The sequence below is a fragment of the Numenius arquata genome, chromosome 3 (genome assembly GCF_964106895.1).
Source record: "Numenius arquata chromosome 3, bNumArq3.hap1.1, whole genome shotgun sequence".
NCBI lineage: Eukaryota > Metazoa > Chordata > Aves > Charadriiformes > Scolopacidae > Numenius > Numenius arquata.
Genome location: NC_133578.1, coordinates 12274456 through 12296493, shown reverse-complemented (window position 1 = coordinate 12296493; position 22038 = coordinate 12274456). Strand labels below are relative to the sequence as shown.

The 22038-nt window shown below is 38.6% G+C and overlaps 1 protein-coding gene across 2 annotated transcripts in view; it reads right to left on the bottom strand.

Moving 5' to 3' along the window:
- The window catches only part of MYLK (myosin light chain kinase), a 218319-nt gene that overhangs the window by 115774 nt on the left and 80507 nt on the right, over positions 1–22038 (bottom strand). For both annotated transcript variants that reach the window (XM_074145668.1, XM_074145670.1), the window contains exons 3-7: positions 13011–13218; positions 11108–11156; positions 8022–8187; positions 4625–4790; positions 1726–1762 (exon numbers count right to left, since the gene is read on the bottom strand). In XM_074145668.1, coding sequence (XP_074001769.1) covers positions 1726–1762; positions 4625–4790; positions 8022–8187; positions 11108–11156; positions 13011–13218 — 626 coding nt within the window. The remainder of the gene's footprint in view (positions 1–1725; positions 1763–4624; positions 4791–8021; positions 8188–11107; positions 11157–13010; positions 13219–22038) is intronic.

The window sequence follows — 22038 nt, the reverse complement described above, 5'->3', positions numbered from 1 at the left end:
TCAATTGAGGAGTTTATGGATACAAATCCACTGCTCAGGTTCTAACACGTTTTGTGAGTCAGACACTAACCTTGCTTACACTGCTTTAGATAGAGAGCAGTTACGTGACCCCCTGGGATGACCATGATGTAACACTACTTTCAGCTTTAATAAATTGAGGCTATGTATAATTATAGCTCAAAACACCACATAAAACAGTTCCCTAAAGGAAAAAGAAAATGTAAATTGTGCAGTGAATTTACAATTTCTAATTATGGCTTTTTGTAATTTAGGTGATTTCAAGAGGACTGATCAGGAAACTTGACAAAAGTCTAGGGAAGGGAGAGGGGGTGTTGTCAAAAATAATAATCGACTGGACATAACAATTGAGGCTATGATTTTCTTAGGAAGAGTTTCTCAGAATTATGATGGATCTGCTGTTCAGTACTTTGAGGGCACGAGAGTAGCTGACTAATTGGGGACATGAATCCAAGTTTCCTTCATTGAAGTTGACTGCCCTGACCACTAAGCTAATACCCATAGAGCACTGTGTGTGTATCTCACACTTTCACAGTATTATTCCAACTCAGAATTGGAACATATTTGAAATATGGGAAGTAATTTCTAGCCCAGCTCTGTTTTGCAATACGGCCATTGACTTATTCTCTCAGGGAGATTCAGGATATTTATTGTGGTACTTTCTTCAGCCAGAGTTAAATGTACTAGAGATATAATGCCTGGGAGACTTGCAGTTAAAACTGCAAGATTTTTACATTTTACAAACTATCTATTTTCCTGTGAATAAATGATGGAGGAGGCAAAACTACTCTGGAGAGCACAGTACCTGGGGAGTTCTGGCTGTAGAGCTGCACAATTCCATGTACACTAAACTTATTTTAAAGAATGTTCCTAAAAATCACACAGACCTGAAAAACAGGGTAGCACAGCATTTTCAGATCCACTTTGCAGTGGACATGGAGTTAGGAAAATGCAAACATGCCATTTTGACATCCCATCCAGGGCATGTGAGCACAGATTAAACACCCTGAAGACTGTAAAGCAACTGGCCTTCATGAAAGTGTTTTACATAGTCAGCTTAGAGCATTTCATTCCTGCATTTTCTATTCATAAAGAAAAGCCACTTTACAAAATTATTTAAAAAAAAATAATAATAAATTAACTTTTAAAATCTTGATAAATCCCTAAGATATGAAATTTTTTGTTTCTTGTTACTTTACCCATAGTTTTGTATGTATTTTCAGACAATAGCAAAGACCATGGCCATACCATATTTGGATTATGACAGCAAAGAACAACCAGTTCATACTGATGATGCACTTTAAAGCTTTGGGACAACCCTGACAAGATGCATACAGGTTTTTGACTCCAGAAAGGAAGTTCGACCAATTGATACAGAGTAGAATTTCTCCTCATATAGATTTTGTTCAGATTATATAATTATTTGGCTACATGGGAAGCCATCTAAATTTTGCTTTCCTGAACCAGACCAGAACTCTCTACTTCATAGTGTTGCCACCAGTTCCACCTACTATTTCACAGGAGTCTACCAGGACAGCTGAATTTGGCAGCAAAAGAGAATCTCATTCCAAGTGAACATTTTCTAACTTTGAAATACAGACTGACCCAAAAAGATTTATCAGTTTGTGAGGAAGGCTCGTGCAATAAATGTCAAAATTAGTGTACTGCAATTAGATATTCTGAGAAAGTACTCCAGTAAAAACATACCATGGCGGCTGAGTGTATGTCTCAGTCTTATCTGGACCTGAAATAAAAAATGAAAACCCAGGTAATTTATATATACAATACTGTACACAATTCTATACATTTGAAAGATTTTAAGCAAAAAATATACTTAAGAAACTTCAGTCTTCATACTTTCAATCCACTCAAGTCAAGATTGACTATCACCACATCTGAAATTTGGTAAGTACAGCAGCAAGCTGCTCAGCTGAAACACAAAGAGGTCTTGGTCCATTTTGAGACGTTGCTGGGTCAACTAATTTCTCAAGTCTCTTGAGAACTTAAGGTTCTGTGAACACCAAAGGCCCCTTGTTGGGGAAAGAAGTAAGGAAGAAATTACAGTTGGGAGGCAGCTCATCAGATCTTATGGGAACTCCACAGAACTTGTAGAAGTGGAGAAAGACAAAGCATGAGTACTAGACCGGAGCATGCCCACGGGGAAAGTATAGCTGTCCTCTGGCTAAAACACAAAACCAAATTAACAGTAGTAAAAAATCCCAAAACCTGGGCCCACCTCTAAACTTCTACCAACTCATTTACTGTGTAGCAAGTATTATCATGTATTACCATATTTAACATGAATAACACAAGAGCTAATATATCGCATTTCTTCACTTTGCAACACCACCAGGAAATCTGGGAACATGGCTGAGCTGTATAGATTGGCCAGGGCACCTCATCAGCTGCTTTGATATAACTGAGCACATGTTTGCCCATAGTTGGTCTCTTAAGTTCATATGTATGTAATCCTCCATGCAGTCTTCCAAACCTTGAGAGTATTTGTTTCTCTTGGGGGTAACATGAGATAATAAATAGTTGGGAGGAGAGAAATACCACTCCAGATCAAGTACTAACCACATCTCTCCATTCTTCCCTAGTTAACAGCACAGGATGCAGCTTGGTTTCTCCTTGTTAGATCAAAGTTGCATCTATGTCGTTGCCAGCTGTGAGACTAGAAGCTATGGTAGAAAGACATGTGCTAATGAATTTGCAAGGTAATGATTTTTGCAAGTCATCAACAAATACTCCATAAAAATGCTTTCAGAGTCTTTGCCTTAGGGGAAAAACAAAAACATGTGATGGATGATATCCTGATTTCCACTGTGTTTTGCAAAATCCACATCTAAATGCTTGGACTTGCCACACCATTCAGAGTGACCAAAAGAATCTATTTACACACACACAAAAGTTGCAGTGAGAGAGGGAAATAACCCGTTGACCTCACTTCAATAAACCTGTCAATAAACAGTAACAGAAATCCTTCACATAAAAATTAAAGCTGAAAAGAGACTGGATAAATGCAGAAGAGAAAGCTGAATAACTACTGGTTGCAGACAAGACAATACCATGCAACTCTGTTTATCAAAAGAACATTTTCCCCTTCCCTCTCCACTTTCCACTATGGGAACTTGAGGAAAAAATGTAGCTCTTGGAACAAGATTATCTATATATGAAATTGCATGGATTTGAAAGAAAATGTAGCAATTCTGAGCCACCTGATTGTCTGCTAGCATCTTGCAGCAACTCCTATGACCTGATTTAATTGACAATGAAAGAATTAGGTATTATATATTGTGGTTAGGTAAGTGGAATCATCTGGTTAGTCAAGTACATTGCAAGAGAGTGCCCTTTTTACTGACCTGTACTAATCCAAGAAAGAATGCCCGCATTATTCAGAGATGTGGTCAGCATCTGAAGCAAACATACACCACAACTGACTTTGTGACCCCAGTTCCGCACCATCTCTCAAGGCAGATGTACCCATTACACAACAGAAAGCTCACCACTTCAGGGAGAGCAAGTGAGGATCAAGTTTCTTGTTTAAAAAGGGCTTATTGAACAAAAAAATGGCCCTTTCTATAAAACATCAGTTGAATTGGCAACCTGTAGAAGCTCCTTCTACAATGGCTTCATCAGATTGGAACTTACAGATAAAAGGTACAGCTTTAAATGGTAAAGGCTACATGTAGTTCTGAGGATCCCAAACGTAAATCCCCTTGTTATTTATATTCTTGATATCTTACAGAGTAACAGCATTGATGTAAACTTAAAAATCTTGCATCAAAAAATTCACTGCTGGGCGTGTGTGTAACGCAGTGATCTTATGACTGCAGCTGAAGCCAGCAGCTGTTTATTTAATTATTTAATTGGGTCCAGTGTCTGCTTGCCCACTGAGTGGCAAAAAATCCTCTTTAGTGTGGTTGCTGAAGGCTGTGTGATTTTGAGGCTGATGTAGAAGACACCATTGGAAGCATCAAACTACAAAATGAACTGTATATGGTAATGCATATATGGAATAGAACATCCCAAATTATTTATTACAAAGACATTTATTTCCTTTAACAGCAGGGAAATAAGGCAGGGTTGGAAGCTGAGAACACTGAATTTTAATCTCATTAAGCTGTTTTTTTTTTTTTTTCTCTCTTACAGTTTAGGGTTATGCTCCTTTACTTTACTTTCCTGGTTCTACAAATATAGATTCAATATTTTTTTTCCCAAAAAGGAGCTGGTATAAATGTGCATCTGGTGCTGGTACTCAACAAATACAAAATTAATTACTGATTATAATGACAAGTGCAAGGTTTCCATTTGGTGAAATTAAAATCTATGTTCAAACCATATGGAGGTCGAAATCACAGTAAAAATGAAAAGTTGGTTTTAAAGCAAGTTGTAACAAAGCATTTGGATAGCCTTTTCCTCATTAAACTGACACAATGTTTTCAGCTGTAGCATGCTCCAAGCTATCATTTATGCATCATTTAATGAAGAGAGAGGAAGATAATGGGAAAAAGCGAATGCTTATACTGAGAACACAACTAAAGATACTTTAAAGGAATGTCTGTGGTTTGCTTGTGCTCTCTTCTGTGTAAACTCTTTGCTGTACCTTGAACGGTGAGCTCTGCAGACACAGATGCCTTCCCAGCGCTGTTTACCACTGTGCACGTGTAAATTCCTGAATCAGCGAGCTGAGCATTTTGGATTTCCAAGAACTGGATGCCTGTTTTCTCAAACATGTTGAAACGCTCATTTTGCTGCAACTGAATATCACCCTGCAAATATCACAAGACACCATGAGACAGCTAGCTATTGATAAGAGAAGGGGAGAAAGAAATTTTTGGGGAAAACTTCAGGTCAAAATGACTTTCTCCTGTCTTTTAGCCAAATTCTTTCTATGAATAATACTCAGATGGTATAAACAAAAAGCTGTGTCCAAAAGTTATATAATTCATATCTGCAGGAGGCTGTTTTCCCCTGCATTTTGCCACCCACTCACCTCAGTTTGGTTTTGGCTTTGCATTATTTACTATATCCATATTCCTAGAAAAATTTCTTTTCACTGTATGTGGGCTCAAACCAGTTTTCTGTTCATGTTTGTTCCAGGAAGCCATACATCACGCTTTCAAGCAAAAAATTTAAAGTAGGGGAATAGTTCTCTATCCCTCAATAGCTCCTTTATGCTGAATTACTTCAGGAATTGGAAAAAATTCTGCTAAGAATATTAGATGATCAGAATAACAAATTTTGCTTTTAAATTCTATGAAATAATTGACCAACACCTCATTTGTGAGCAAATCAGTGCTTCTGCTGCAGCACCAGCCATTAAAGAGGACTCTCTTGCTGTCAGGCACCACAGCTTTTCCTATCCTAAATTAAGGAAGGGAAAGTGTACAAATCTACAATCTGTAGGGCTTTGGTCAGTAAACATTATGGAAACTACAGTGTTTTCAGATGCTGTCATTCCTGAAGTCTCTACCAACTCACTGCTATCTGGGTGCTGTAAGTCCTATTTGAATTAAAAATAAGCTAATTTTCATGATGGGTATGACAGTGATATAGTAGGAGCTTCTGTTCTTTGCAACTTAACAAGTAAGAAAAGAGGAAAGAAAACAATAAGCAGAGTAAAACATTTACACGAAAGCTTATTCATCAGTTCTGAAAAGCGCGATTTTAATTGTTTATAAAGCTTCCATGCTGTATGGAAGGTGGTCATGTGTTGTCTCTGCACTAGCCAGATGTGGTCCAGCAGCCATGTAAATTCATTTCCACGATGCTGAAATATCTACCACTCAGCAGGACCCTGCAGCCCCTGGTGCTTCCTGGACATGACCAGAAGCAACGTGGGTCTGAGCTTGTTTGCAGCCAGTCAAAGCACACGCATGGTTACCTGTTCATCCATGCCGTATGAACAGCGAGGCAAAAAACATGCTTCACAACAACAACCTGCCAATAAAACTGATAAAGAGCAACAACACATTTATACCTTACATAGTGTATGAATTATTGGAAGTGAGCTCAAAATAGGTGCTCACATAATATAATGAAAGCCTAAAGAAAACCAATTTAACCAAAAGCGATGGATTGAGGCTAAGTTCAGGAGGGTGGACTGGGTGTCTGCAGGCCAGCAATGGTATGACAACTGAACCTCTGAACAGCACACCTGTGGTATTTTACAGAATAATATATGCAGATCTGAAAGTATTGAAATATAATTTTTAAGGACATAAACATGAACAGAACTGATGGAGCTGCTAATAAAAAGAACTTTGCATACTTCATTCATGTGATCAGACAGTGAATGCCAGTTTATAGAATAATGCATTATAGAAGCTGACAATCAATTGCAAAATATAACCTCTAACAAACTGCAAAAACATGTGTGAGGAAGTACCAAAGCGTAGATCCAAGCCGCTGGATTGCTAGTCCCTACTTGCTGTTTACCACACAGCCCTGAATAAAGAGAACTGAATGACAAATCCTGTTTTGCACTGAGTTGCACAACTGGAAAACCTAGAGGGAGTGGTGGGACAGGACGCAGGCTGCTGTGGAGCAGCTCCATTGCAGATTGTCGCGAGAGCCAGCAGGCCCCAAAGAACTGACAGCAGCGGGAGGGAGAAGCAGACTAGTTGGAGATGCCAACTGAAGGGAATGTCTTAGTGAGTTGAGTGCTTCCACAGCAAGAGGCTGTTTCTTTGCTGAGATGTACCCTGGCATTCTTGTATTACAAACAACAAGGATAAGTCTGGAATAAAGCAGATAATGACTTGGAAGCATTTCTCTGCTCTATGAGCAGTTTTCTGGGTTTCTTTGTGGTTTCTTCTCCCCAGCCCCCAAACCTGGAGACTCCAGAATAAAATAAAAGCTTGGAGAAAAGCTTTTTTTTTTCTACTATACATAGGGCAACTGTCTGTTAAAGGCTGAAGTGGAGCAGGATGCCAACAGAGCAGTCATATATTTGGTCTTCCAAATTAAAGAAAGTAATTTTAATTCTCTATAATACTAATAGTTTCAGTGAAAGTGGCCTAATCTGTGTAATATTTAATTATCACCTGAATGCGCTCTGCTTACTAACAAAAAAACCAGGCGTTTGGAGATCTTGTCTATGCCCGAAGGGGGCACTAAGACTTAAGTCTTCAATGTCTTTTTATAGTCTAATGAATTTTAAATATTGCTCATTTATAAAGCTTTTTTTTTGGTAAATGACAGATGTTTACAATTCCCAGTTCTAATGCAGATCTGAAGTTGACAGATCAGGTCTCCTTTATTTTATGTCAGACACTTTTCTGCTACCACTGTCTTATCGGAAGTCAGACTGAAACATTTGAGCTGTTGTTTATCTGCCTTGGATTCATTTTTTTTTTAAATTTGCAAAAAACAATCATGCATAAAAAACCCCAATCATATCTGTTAATTCCTAAACAGTTAATTTTCTTGTCAATTCAATTTCATTGCTTTACAAACATAATCTTCATTCTAATGTATGGGTAAAACCCAATGTGAGTGGTACAGAAAAGGCCGTTTATGACTGAGACACTGACATGGGTCTTGGGAAATACAGCTGTAATTTTCACAGCTGTCAGAGACTCCTCTATAACCACAGTCAAAGCATTAATCCCTGCAGACCTTCTCTATAAAACAGAGATTTTGATAATATTCACATTTCCCATCCTTTTTCTATTTCTCTTGTCTAGTTAGTAAAGTATTTGAGCATGTATGTCCTGTACTTGTTATTTTCATAACAGAACCTGGATCTTGTTTGGTGCTCTCAGATTATACTTTCGTACAAATATTTTCAACAGTGAGACAGAAAAAGGAGAAATTTATACTGAGAAGGAAACCTATTATATTTTGTGAGTTTATTCAGCATAAAAATGAGGAAGAACATGGCTCTCCTTGTATGTAAATTCTCACCATGATAATTTGCAGTGTCAAGTGCATTTCATCCTTTCAAGTCAGCAAATTTCAAAAGAGCAAGAAAACATTAATTTTTTGGGAAATCATACCTTAAACCAAGTTACTTGAGGCTGAGGTCGTCCTGTTATTTTACATGAGAATTTGCCTGTTTGGCCTTCACGCACAACAACTCTATTGGGTTTTGTAGCAAACTTGGGTGGACTCTCTCCCCAGATGCTTGGCCTATTCTCCACAGATGGAACAGTAAGTCTTCCCCTGGAAAGGCAATTGACAGCCTGGTTTTACAGAAGAACTGAAAGCTGTTGTGGTTAGAGCACACTTCAGGAAGCATTTTAGACCAGTGGTCTGCCAACGAGGGTATAGAATTGGTGGTAAACGAGATTTTAGCTACACAATATTTTTTGTGGCCAATGGAAGAAATGGAAATGCTGGTGATGACTACTCTTGACTCCTCATGCAACCGAATAGCATGATGCTACGTACCCTCATCCAGCATAACCCACATAACAGAACTTGGGGACAATTTCAGTTGCTTATGAGCAGAGCTGGGCAAACCAAATGATAGGAAACACTGCATGCATTTAGGTTTTTTCCAGTTTCTGTTTCTTAATTGTCTCCTAATAGATTATTTGTGCATACTTGTTCACTGTTCACAGATCTTTATCACACAATTTATTTTGACACTGAGTGCAATGACATTGCAATTTCTGATTTATGAATCAGCAGCTTGGTTTTGCAGCATTTCTGACATGTCCTGGTAAAGATTTTTGGTTTGGGGAAGGCTTCTGTTTGGAATCGCATTCACTACAATGTTTGCAAAGCAAACATGAAAAAGGCACAAAACCAAAGTACACCCATCCTGGGTGAATGTCTACTAAGTATAAGTGCCCAGCTCTACTTAAAAGGATGGCACGGCTGGGAAACAACACATGGAATGAAACTAGAGTGACATCAGTGACTACAGTCCAAAACCCTGACAGCCATAAAACATAAAACATTAAGCACCATTATAGCAAGGAAAAAAAAAAAAAAAAAAAGGTGCAACTTCAGGTCTGTTAATGTTAAAGGGAACACACACTCTTGGCTCTGAAGTCCTGGTACAACAAAGTCACACATTAGCAGATGGCAGATGATGATTTTTTTTTTTTAACTAATTTCAAGCAAACTGAACCATTTTCAAGGCCTTCTTTTCCAGATGGCCTTTTACAACATGCAAGTAAGATGTGTCAATACCTCACCATTTCTACCAGGTGTCAGATACTAACAGAGACCTCATCGTCTTAGTCCAAGGTGCTGCCAAGACATGATGATTGCCATATAGGCAGCTCGAGGTTTCTAAGTAAGAGACAATACCATAATGAAAGGATTCACATGGACAAGAGGACCAGCAAAAGGTCTTGTGAGAGAAAGGTGACTGGAATAAGCTAAAATGGAAAACACTTCATCATACAATTAAATATCTGACAGCTTTTAATGTCATCTTTCTCATACTACCACTAAAGCACAGCATAAATGTGTATTAAAGAAGTTTTCAGCGACCATCTTTAGGTGGTGTTTCTATATTTATATATCTATACACACATACTAACACATTACAAGAAAATCAACTACTAGATAGCCTGCAGCTTTATGGTTGTTTCCTAGATGTACACAAACCGAAACGTGTTTTTTTTCTTTTTCCTCCTGCCTGATTATATAAGGTATAAACTTTCCATACCATAAAATTATTAATACTGAACAGGAATAAAACACATGAGAATGAAGAATGAGGACAATCATTCTACCTGCGTGCAATACAATGGATTAGGATAGGGCTTTGGAAAGTCTGAATGTATAACAAAACCTAACAGCAACCTTGACTGTCTTTTCTTGCTTTGATTATTTAGCATGTGTGTATTTCTGTAGCACATTTGCAATACAGACATTATCATGTAAAAGCCTTCCTGATAACTGAGTTTCACTTACTATTTTCACTGTTGTAATCTCAGTTAATTTTAAAATTCAAACCATCTGTATTCTGATCGCTAACATAATCAGGAGTGTGTATTTTTGTCTACATCCAATGCGTCTTAGTCCCAAGGATATAAATCAGAAATAATTCTACTTAAATACAAGCTACATATAAAGAAATGAATTAAACTGTTGGAAGAATTAGGCCCTGGGCTTTTAAAACAGTGGCATTCACTTTATTGTAAATGCTTACTGATGTGCAGAAAGTAAATGAAAGCAAGAAGGCTGCTCTGTGTGCCAGCTTAGATCACCCCATCGACTCATTCTTGCTAACAGTTACTCCAAACCATTCTTGCTAACAGTTACTCCAAACTGGAACAATTCTTTCTTCTGAACCAAAGTTTACTAACTGTGTTGCTTGGAAATACTTAAATTATATGTGAGAGAATGCTGATTTCAGTTGCTTTTATTTCTTGCTGATGACTCTTAAAGCAGTATTTGCTCTGGCTTTAGAAGAAGACTGTCAGGTCTTGGAAGGTGTGGGGAAGGATTTCTGCATATCAGAGAGCAGAGACAAGACAGTGCAACATTGCAGCAGAGGAGCACGCGATATTGCAGACACCAGCAGAATGTTCTGTTTTCAGCCAGATTAATTCCTGTCAGAAGGAGGGAGCAGTAGCTGTATCTACTTCTGTCTTCCTGACAGCCTCAGCCATTTTACTAACACAGCAACTCTCATAGTAGCTATTCTGCTTGGGAAAAATGGAGATTTGGACTTAGAGCGTTTGAGTTCACAAATATCAAAATGTTTGTTTTCAGATGTTGTTTTAACTGGCGCTGCCCTGCTTCTGAGAGCCCAGCCATTCTTGCTATCCCCATCGCACAAGTGTGAGAAATCACGCCAAGCAGTTACTCTATTCCAATGCAATGCTGTGGAGAATTGTGTCATTAACCACCAGGCTTTGCTTTCCTCCATTACCTCTGATTCTTGCACAGGTAAGGAGCCTTGGGAATACGCTTCCAGTGAGGAAATACTGGAACTGGAGAACTAAACAAGAATCTAACCCTTTTTGACTGGCCCTCGAAGAGAATCAGAGCTAAAGACAAAAAGCAAGAAGCACTTAAAATGGGGAGAAGTGGTTATTCTTTAGCAAGAGTTATTTTACTTGTTTTCCTGCATGTTTAGGTGTCTGTTAAACGATATCAAAGCCAGAGGACTCCTTACCCAGGGGTTTTGGCACTGGATGGCAGGCTGTATTTCTTCAAGGAGTTTCCTGTAAGCATAAAACAGGAAGACAGGAGTTTTGTCAAGACCATTGGGAATTACAGATGCTGAAGACTATGTAAAATATGCATTTCTCCAGGTTTTGGACATAAAGGAGGAATGCAACACCTGCAGTATAAGGTTATGTCATCTGTACTCCAAAGTCAGGCTCTCCAATTTCAAAAACAAGTTTTAGCAGAGTTACCATCTAATTCCTAGCCTCAGTAGTAACAAAACTGCAGATTATTCATGCAAAAATATTTTTAAACAAGTGAATGAAACACTGTGTCTAATTTTTATGGTGCAGCACTAATTCAAATTAAGATATCAAAAAACTGGTTTGGGGCTCTGAAAGAGGTTTTGACTTTACTTGGTTTGGCTTTTAGGCCTGTGCTAGCCCACGCTACCTTTTCTGTAAAATGATTCTTTTTGAAGCTCGGTAGTTCATCATGTTTGCTGGGGTAAGCAACAGGGAGATGTGTGCAGAGTCGTGTAAACTCAGCGCCATCTACTGCACACAGCACTCCTGGGCGCTTTGGCACATTAAAAAAAAGGGCAGTGACCTGGGTTAGATCCAGAGTGGAAGCATGAAACAAACAGCTCTGATGGCTGTGAAAAAAATTTGTTCTAGAGACTTATAAGAATCTACATTACTGTCAGATTGGACAGCCATGGAGGACTATAAGCCATGGAGCCATGGAAAGATGAGATTGTGTTTCAGGCATTTATTTTTCCAGGGTGCAGTCAGCCCCATTTAGACATCTTGCCTGAGAACAGAAAAAAATCTGCACTTTGCAATCTCAATGCATGGAGGAATTTTTAAAATAAAGAATTAGAATTTTTTAGAACAAAGATTTTTAGACTAAAGACCGTAAATACTTAAACTCTGAGAAATTCAGTCATTGGCTACTGCCATGAAATTGCTTTTAAACTGCAGGAAAGCCCAGGTCAGAAAATCTGATATAAAAACAGCTTTAAAGAAAATCCTCCACCTCCATGCAAGTTGTCACAATTTAAAACTGGGGAGAAAAAAAAATTTTTTTTACAACATAATTTTTACAACAGAAGGCAGCAACAATCATGCCAGACCTATGCATATTTCAGTATGTACTCTGAGCATATCTGCTAGAGATTTTGACTCTGAATAAACCTTTATGCTGATTGTTTCAGGACTGCTACAGATATTTGCTTTGCTTCAAGAATCCAACACAAAGTTGTGACCTGAGGAGCTTTGATATTCAACAGATCTTTGACATGACCAAATTGCGAAGAGAGAAGTAGTACAATTGATTTCCAACCTTCCCTGGCTTTGTGTCACTCTTTACATTTCAAATTTGGCAGTTTGCAACTATCTAATATGCAGATGTTCTCTTAAAAATTCCTGGGTTTGATCTTGGCTGTTTCCTGTGTGACATTAAGCATGCAATTACAACCAGGCGTTCAGCTTAGCAAATGGAGGCATGGATGGAGATCTCCAGAAACCCATTGCCTCAAGTGTGCCTGTCTAACAGGCTGTGAAGCAACCAAGGTTGCCACTGTTTTAACTGCCTGAGAGAAAATGCTGCCTTTTCCAGGCCTTTGTTTCTGTCCTGAGTGGTGGCTTCCATGAAAATGGCAAAGTTTATAGCAAAGTCTTTACAGCTAGGTCTTTTGTTACCCAAGCATCATCATACACATCTGAAACTGAACGCACACTTTTTCAAGCTATAGACGTGGTTTATGTCTTAAACTGTGAAATGTAATTCACTCTCACACCAGTGAGAAAGTGTGTGTATACAGTTGTGATTTCAACCACACAGTTTAACACGTCTTGTTCATTTAATTAAACTCTATGATCATCACAACAGTATAAGTATCATCTTACCTTCCACTGTCAGTTCCACTGTCACTTGACGAACCCCACCATCATTTGCAGCCTCACAGGTGTATTTGCCACCATCACTTTCCTGTACACCTTTGATTACCAAGCTGAATATCCCTCGAATGCTGCGGTCCACAATATAATGGTCTCCCTCTGGGACAGGATGCCCATTTCTGTACCACGTGATCTGAGGCTCGGGGTAGCCTCTGACCTGGAAAGATGTGAGAGAGAGTGGAGAAAGAAGGCAAACAGAACAGATGATGGTATTAGGAAGAAATGTTGGACATTTAGCAATGCAGTGGAAAGTTCTTGACACAGGAGCTGTTAAACACATACTCTTTGCAAGCCAAATGGCAGAACATAATAAAATGAAAAAAACTCTTGGATAAGTTAAATCGGTAAAATCATAAGACTAGTCAGGCAGACAGATACCAACACAGAAAAGTTTCCCACTATAATGGTTTACCTGCAGAAGTACAGTGATGGTGCCAATGAAGAATCCTGACACCTGGGTCCCCATTGTTGGGAAACTCAAGGGCAGCAGTGCTACTATACCTCTAAGTAAGCAAGATTGCAAAGTATCCAGACCAAAAATTTCTAGCATGGTTGCCAAGGATTAGGCTTATATTGTAAATCTGTATGGAGCCATGTATTTTTCAAATGTGCTGAGATATAGTAGCTCCTGACAATGCACAGGCAAGAAATGCAGACACATACCAAATTTTGTCTTGATCTTGAAAAGCAGAAAATAAGGGTATAATTTGAGAAAGCGTCATTAAGGGTCATTCTCATATTATATTGGTAGGGGGACTATAAAGACCTAGAGGTATTCACACAAGCACACTGCTTAAAAGGAGTAGTAGCCCTGGTAGCCCAAAGAGGATTTTTCAACAAAATGAACCAGTCCTGTGCTCTTTAAATAGCAACCATGTTAATATATCCTTGCCTGATATGACATTAATGATACCTTCAGATTTGCAGGCAGATTCTCAGTTGGTACAACTGAGAATGGAGTTATTAGTTTCAGTTGAGCTGTTGAAACCTGTTGAGGATCTGTGCCTTTCATAACAAAATGGGAAAAGCAGACATACACCGGTTTCCACCAAGGAATTAACTCCTCAGGCAAAGGTTCTTCCTCTGCTTTATGAGAAGGTTGCTTTAGTATGTGTTAACTGTTAGCACACCTCCCCAGTCATCATAACAACTCCTAATTACAGTATTTCCCCCTTCTTTCCTATTCCCCCACTCTGATATGTTAGCTCTCCATCTTCTGATGCTTTGATCCTTTGCCTACATGTCGTGAAGTAACTGAGTGGATCAAGATGAGCTGGGATGAGTAATAGTTGTGGCTGTGTTTGCTCATTGGGAAAGGAGCAATGTTGCATTTTGAACTACGTTATCAAATCTTGGCAACTGAACAGGAAGTCCCTTCAACCTCCAGGTGGGCAAAATATTGATGATCTGTCTTTATTTGAAGAAGGCTCGGTTGGGGCTTGTGCAAATTCCAATTCTCCTCTCAGTTTCCAATCCACATTTCAGCTCTGCTTTCTTCTGACTGCACAGCACTTACTTTCCAAATTACCATCTTTAGCCAATGAACCTTACCCATTCCTAGGTTCTCTTCTTTCAAAACCTTTCATTTTTAGTCCAGCCCCACCTCACTCCAGCTGGGTTTCTCATCTGTTGGAGCTTAACCTACAGATGTCAGAAATTTTTCTCTTTCCTTTAATTCATTGGGTATCAGTTCAAACAAATTAATTTTGCCAGTGATGTGGCGAACCCTTCTTCCTGGCACTATTTACTTAATAGGACATTAATGTTTGCCAAGAGCATGAATTTGCTGAATAAGCTGGAGAAACTTTCCACTTCTGGTACAAACTTCTCAAGTTCTTTCTGAGTCTATCTTTACCTAAGAGCCATATTCTATAGAGAATACATTTTGGGATCCTGCACGATGAGGAGTTGATTGCTGTTTAAAAATACTACTGCATCTTTCTAAAGCTTTTTGTGGCCATGCCTTTTCTTTCCTGTGCTTTCTGAAAAACAGCAGCTCCCACTCAACCATGCCCCCTAACACTACTCCAGCGTATTGGTTTAGTGCTCACTCAGAGGGCAGGCTCCCAGCAATATCTTTCTCAGCACATCTCATTTTCAGAAAAAGGGAGTTGTGAAGCATGAAAATGAGATTTTGAGAGTAGTGTAACTCTTGTTAGTTGATAAAGTGCTTACTGGTATTGAAACTGACTTGTACCAAAGAACGCTTTACTTAATATTAACTTGTCCATGCCTTCCTGCCTATCTTTTCATTTTACGTTAAGAAACAAATGGAGAGATTAATGACTTACCCAAAGCCAGAGAGTAGATTAGAATGGAGTTTCTACTTCTCATTCTTGCTTCACTGGATATTAAGATTTCCTTGAATTTGAAATATTTGAAGCAAAATGGCTTTGAAACTGCTATTTCAAGTAAAATAATACAATAAAATGACAGAGTAGCACTTGACCTGGTATGAAGAAAGAACCACCTTTTCAGTGCATTACATTGCAACCTCTTTACTAACAATAGCCCAGCCACATCTGTTTACAGCTGCTAAGATTCTGGGCTGTGAATACAAGTCATTAGTTACATGTCACCTAATACTATTTTTTCCAGTTCACAATCATTCCTTCTGGTGTATTTTCTTCTATATATTTTTCAGCTTCAAAGCTCCCAAGCATAAACCTTCCATCACTTATCCCAGGGAACAACTGGGGTTGAAGCAACAAGCAACACCTTTCTTCTATTTTTCTTTTTTGTTTTATCATATTCTTAAGTCCCCTTTGGACCACACAGGGCCATTTTTACGTGACGCCTCAAGCTCTGGTAGACCATTATACATGTCGTTTCAGTGTCACATGGCTGAACCCACATTAAGTAATTTTCCATTTCTTCCATGCGTGTTTATTTTGTGTTTGCTATGTCTGTATTATTTTGTTCATCCACACCTCTACACAGAGGAAATGCCACAGAGAAAATTACAAACACAGGTGATCAACATGCCATTTCCTTTCAAAAGATTGAGTCATTCCCTTCCCAAACCCTGTATTGTTTTTCTTTCATTTTTTGTCAAAAATGATATGATAGAAAAGTAGAAATTTACAGAATTGCTCTGTTGCAAGGATTTATTTCAGGTTTGGGTTTGGAATGTGTTTCAAACTGAGCCAGCCCTCTCTGAAATACATAGTCTTGCCATAAAAGTGTCAGGGACTCTTAGACGAATCACTGGTTACTAGGTTTTGATCCTAATGGATCAATTCCAGAACTGCAGCAGGTTTTATATTCCTCCCTAACCTTTCCAGAGCTCACTAAAAACATCTGCCTTGAGTAAATCCACAGCAAAGAGAAATTTATCTGCTTATTTAATGCCCAGCAGCAGAAGGCTATAACCTTTATTTACAGTTTGGCCTGTGTGAGTATTGCCAGTCCCAGTGAGGCTACAGCTTTTCTTTACCTGCTCTACAACGCTAACAAGTGGAAAACTGACAGCAAGCAGCAAATAACCATTGTATTAGCCCAGACGTGAATTTTGAGTTTTTGTCTGGACCCATCAACTGCTTAGAGTCTTCTTGGAAAAGTCTGCTAAGGTAAAACAAGCCTTCTGCTCTATGTATCAGCTCAGCAAGTGGGAAGAGCTGAGAAAAAACCTGTTGCCTGTGCAACTTCCAGAGTTAAGATTCAGTTCTGCATCTAGGTCTGGGGGAATACTATTGAAAAGGGATGGTGCTAGATTCCCAAAGAAAAGAAATGAGAAAAAATACAACAAATCTGTACACTGAAGGATAGTATTATTAAAAACTGAGCGGCTACAAAATAGTCCCAATTGTCACAAACCTAAAGGCATTCAGTGGCCGTCAACGTCAATATAGTCAGTGATCCTTTTTCTTGTTTGAAAGTACAGGAAAGATTTTCTAAAACTTAGCCTATATCTACATTCCATAAAAGAAGTTTTTATATACCAATTTCACAAAACCATAGGTTTGCCTACTTAAATGCATCACAGTTGCAGTAGCAGTTTAGGGCAACAAGATGCACTCTTTTGTCTCGTGCTTTTAACTTCAAAGCGATATCCTGCTTTGTAATAACTGTTGCAGGCTCCAGTGAGGCTAACAATGAACACAAACCCACAGCACTCAAAAGGGTCAGCCAGAAGTGGCAATAAACCAAAGCATAAAAATCTGTGGAGCACTGACAGGGTGTGTACTATTTCTGATTGTTGCTCATTCTGACAGTAGCACCTTAAGACTTCTGGAAATGACGGCAAACATTACATGACATATTCTAGCATTATGCACGTTGTACTGGCTGAGGTGTTCAGTGATTGATGTTAAAGACTAGATAAATGTCACATGTTGCTGCTCAAGGTCACATCAACACACAAGCAATGAGATCAGGAAGAAAACAGCTATCAAAAAGATGTCTTGGTTTGCAAAATTCCCCTAAATTACATCCTATATAGACAGGCACATCAAAAGTTGTACTGGGACGGCAATGATACAACTGTTATGAAGATGCTATTCAAAATAACTCCCCTCATAAAGATGATTTCATATGCTGCAATATGAATTCCACTAATGACTAAAATTCCTCTCAAGAGACAATCATTCTCCCATGAAGTCAGAATTTTAAAACATCCAGATTCTGTCAGCACGTAGCGTTCAGTTGTGCTGCTATTTCTGTAGACTGCCTTTGCTTTTAATTCCACAAAGGCCAGAATTAAGACCTGTGAATGTAAAGTATTCAATCATTGAAAAAAAGAATCGGTTGTATTTGGGTAGCTCAATCCATCTCAAAAAAAATTTGAATTTACCTCTGAAAGACAGAAATGTTCTCTATTCACCTTTTTATACATCACACACTATTTAAAATGTAGCTTTCAACCCAATTTGCATACCTTGCTGATTTTTGAGGAAGGTTGTCCCCTTTGTAGGCTGTTAAAGAATAACGGAGTATAGTAGGTAGTATTTAACAACCTAAAATAAGCAGGTTTGCTGCTCCTGCAGCTAAGTGACACTGATTTTTGACACATGGTTCTTAGTGAGAAGAATTTGGTATCATAACTGCCCATTTCTACTTGAGACAGAAAATTACAGAATATACTTCTTAGAGAAAATGTATGGAAGTTTTTGTTGTTTTAATTAACGTGCACTGATAAATGGCTACACAAAAATAGACTTTTCCACTTGTCTTGAGACTTTAAGGGATATGCAGCCCTTGAGGCTATTAGAAGTGATGCTCTTAGCCTGTACCTCATTTATTGCAACCCAGAGAAATAACTTATTGAAAACGCTGATGGTTAGTAGTGTAGCTAGCACATTTATAGTTAGACTGTAGTTTCTGGAAGCATTAAAACAACATGAAAACAAAGTTTGCATGACCAGGGTAACAAGTCTTACAAGAAGAATGGCAATAAAAGGGAAATGTTTTCTAGTGCATAAAGGTTCCTGCAAAGCAGAAGAGAAGAAACTGCTTCCCACATCCACAGTGGACAGGAAAAGCAATAGACATTTAAGAAAAATTGGCCAGTAGGTTGGTAGATGATGTCTGACAGCAGTGACCTCCTTTAGAAGAACAGCAGGTGTTTTGCTTATTTGGCTGCCTGCTTATCATAATGTTAAGGAATGTCAGAGAATGAGGTAACTTTCTGATAAGGGTTTGTAGCCTATCCTCTGTTCCATGCCCACCTTCAACCAGAAACCAGTCATTGCTTGGAACTACATCTCAGAAAAGGCCTCAGAGATCAGAAATTGAAAAGGGATAAAAAGAGGATAGCCTCAGTCATAATCGCCAGATGTTACCATTGAGCTCCAAAGTGTATACTTTGGGCAGATCATTGGAAGTCACATCAGGAGGAGATTTCAAGGGAGATGTGGAAAACCATTCAGAATCTCTGACAAGCTTTGACCTTTATTCTGCTGCCTGCAAACAAAAACCTGACACAAAAAAAAGAAGGGACTTGGCCTAGCAAATACTCATGACTAGCAGGGTGTAAACTGCTTGCATCTTTTGCGAAACTTAGAGTATTGATCCATCAGATTGTATCAAGAAAGCAGCAGAGGAAATGTGATTAAGTAGCATGACAGGTTTTGTAAGTGTAATTCTACTCAAAGAAGATATAGGAAAAAACAATGTATAGCACTTACACTTGAAATGCAGTAGAAACTGTATAGTGTACCTCTCCTTCCAATGTCTAGGTATCAGCAAAAATGGAATATTATTCACTTTATTGCAGGTTATGTATCAGATGGGCTCATCTGAAGGTCATATAGTTGAAGGCTCTCATGCAGCCCCAAGAGATTCAATCCGGACAGTAACAGCTGTTCTGTGGATGTGGCTCATCCTAGGTCCTACAACAAAAGAGGTGTTTCCCATAGTCACCAGACTCTAACCAGTGTCCTCTATGTCCTCTATCTTCCTTGGATCAAGAGCCAAGAGTTTTTGGATCTGGACTGTGATCAAAAGACTTGTGAGGGGAATGTACTTGAGAGCGAACTTAGCAGAGGATGTTAAGAACTCGATATATTGCAACACATGCTCTGTCCATGTGGACAGAGTTGTGCTAACAAGAAAAAAAGCCACTTCTTGATGTAATAGTTCATACTGATGTGAACTCTTAATGTCAGTCTTAGGAAAAAAAGTACTACAAAACTGTGGAGACTACAACATGAATATCGTGAATACAACTCCACCTAATAGGTGGTGTATTTTTATTTTAATTTAGGTTATTTGGTTAGTGCAGGTGGGAAACCTGGTTCATGCCAGTGCAGCTCTTTTTCAAGTCTTGTAACAAAGCTTTGGTTGGGCTCAAGCTACAGTTTGCTTTAACAAATGAACAGCAGATGTTCTTGATAAAGGAAAGTGGACATGATACATTGTTAAGCTCCTTCTGAGACTTTAAACACACAAAAACCATATCTCAAGAATAGTTTATCCATTTTAAAAGCTTGCCTCCAAAACAGAGAACCTGTCTGGCAAGGTTAAACATGAAAATGTTAAATATTTGGAGACCTTGCAAACAAAGCAAATAACCTACCTCTTCTACAGAGCAGTCTAGAATCTACAATTGCCTCATTTAAAGCAAAACTGAAATACATACTAAGGCTAAACATAGCTCGCTTCAAAGCATTACCTATTGTTCGTACAAGAAACAATAAAGGTCTTTCTGTAAACCTTGGGTATGTTTTTGTTTAAGTGTTGAACTCTGGTACACTACATCTGGTGTTTAGGTTTCTTGTTCCACATGCACACAGTCCTCATAAATTTGTTCTTTGGGTGTAACCATAACTGGAACACAACTCTGAAGACATAAGTCTTCACAACTGGTGTGTGCAATTATATGTTTCTTCTCTCAAATGGTATGGAGCAGGGAGAGAAGAATGACAACACAGGCCTTCAAACAGACCGTTGTCTTGCCAAAAAAAAAACCCAAACAAAAACAAAATCAAGCAAAACAAAAAAAAACCCAAATCCCAACCAAAAGCAATAACAATAAAAAAAAAGAATCACAGGTAGAAAGTAGAAGCGAACATCTGTAAAGTACCATCAAATGCTACAACTCATTCTTCAGGCACCCATCCCTGGCAATCACTGCATTCTTGTCTCAGGCAACCTCAGACCATCTATAGCTACGTTGAGCTCCTTCTCAAATTTTCACCTATAGAAGTTTCAAACTCCAGACATTTTGTTTGTTTTTCATTTCTTGCAATGAATAGAAAACCTTTGCCGAATCAAACTCCTTAATATTGCTAATATTAACATCACGAGGGAAGGAAACCTAATACTCTTTTAGTCTCAAGTATGAAGATCATGTGCCACTAACATAGAAAGGCTGCAAGATTTGTCATTGTCCTGTTGGCCCTGATGAGAGATATGGAAGAATCACCTGGAGATGCAACTCATTATGGAAGAATCACCTGGAGATGCAACTCATAGAATTCAATGCAAAGGGTAAGAAGACCCAGAAAGTAAAAAGAGAATTAGCACTTTCTTCCTATTTATTAGAAGCTGTTCCTTTACAATTAGTATTTCAATGCAACTGTTAGCGTGCCATATGAAGTTCTTCTTAGTTCCATAGAAAAAACTGTGGCCCAATTTCAGAAGATACTGAGTAATGTGTAGTTTTCATTGACTTAAAACATGATAGCGAGTGCTGAGCACTTCTGGCTCATTTTGGCTGCTGTACCCAACTATGGGGATATGAATGAAAACCGGTATACTTTAGTTTATTTTTAAAAGTCTACTAAAACCCCCACAATATCATAAACCTACAAGGACCAAGTTCAGGTTATGAATCCTGGATCTACACTGGAGATACAGGATATAATCATAAGAATTCAGGTGAGACAGAAGCTAGGGGAAAGTAAAGAGTTAAAGGATTCTCTCAGTTTTTACATGAGTGACCCTTTTACAGAGTTTCACTTTGCTGTCTGGCAACATGCAAGGGTTTCTGCAGGAGCTTGGCAAGAAGTCTATTCATCCTAAAAAGTGTGGAATGATTTGATCACATGGAAGGATAACTTTCTGCCGTGCTTCTGTGCTTATTCCCTCCCTGACACGAGTACTGAGAATCTAGAATTCTGTAGCAAAAAGACAAAAGTTTATCTTATACAAAATTCTTTGACTCTGATGAAAACTCATTAGGTCTTGCTTCATTAATTCTGCAATGCTCCATTTGTCTGGAAGCATGCTTTCAGTTCAGATCATAAACCAATGCTGGCATTACAGGCATGCTACTTAGATAATCTAGAAGACACATATATGACTAGGTCTAGTGAACTCTTGGCACACTTCACAATTCCTAATTGTCTGAGTAGGAATTCAGGTATCCAAGGACAAAACTTCCATCTTAAAATGCACAAAGAAACATACACAGAGAAAACGCGTGCACAAACACTATCATTATGGTGGTCGTGGGCAAAAGATGTTACAAGAAAGGAGAGGTGCCCAAAATAGTAATGCAAGCTTCTTTGTAAGGAGAACAGTTTGGACCTTACAT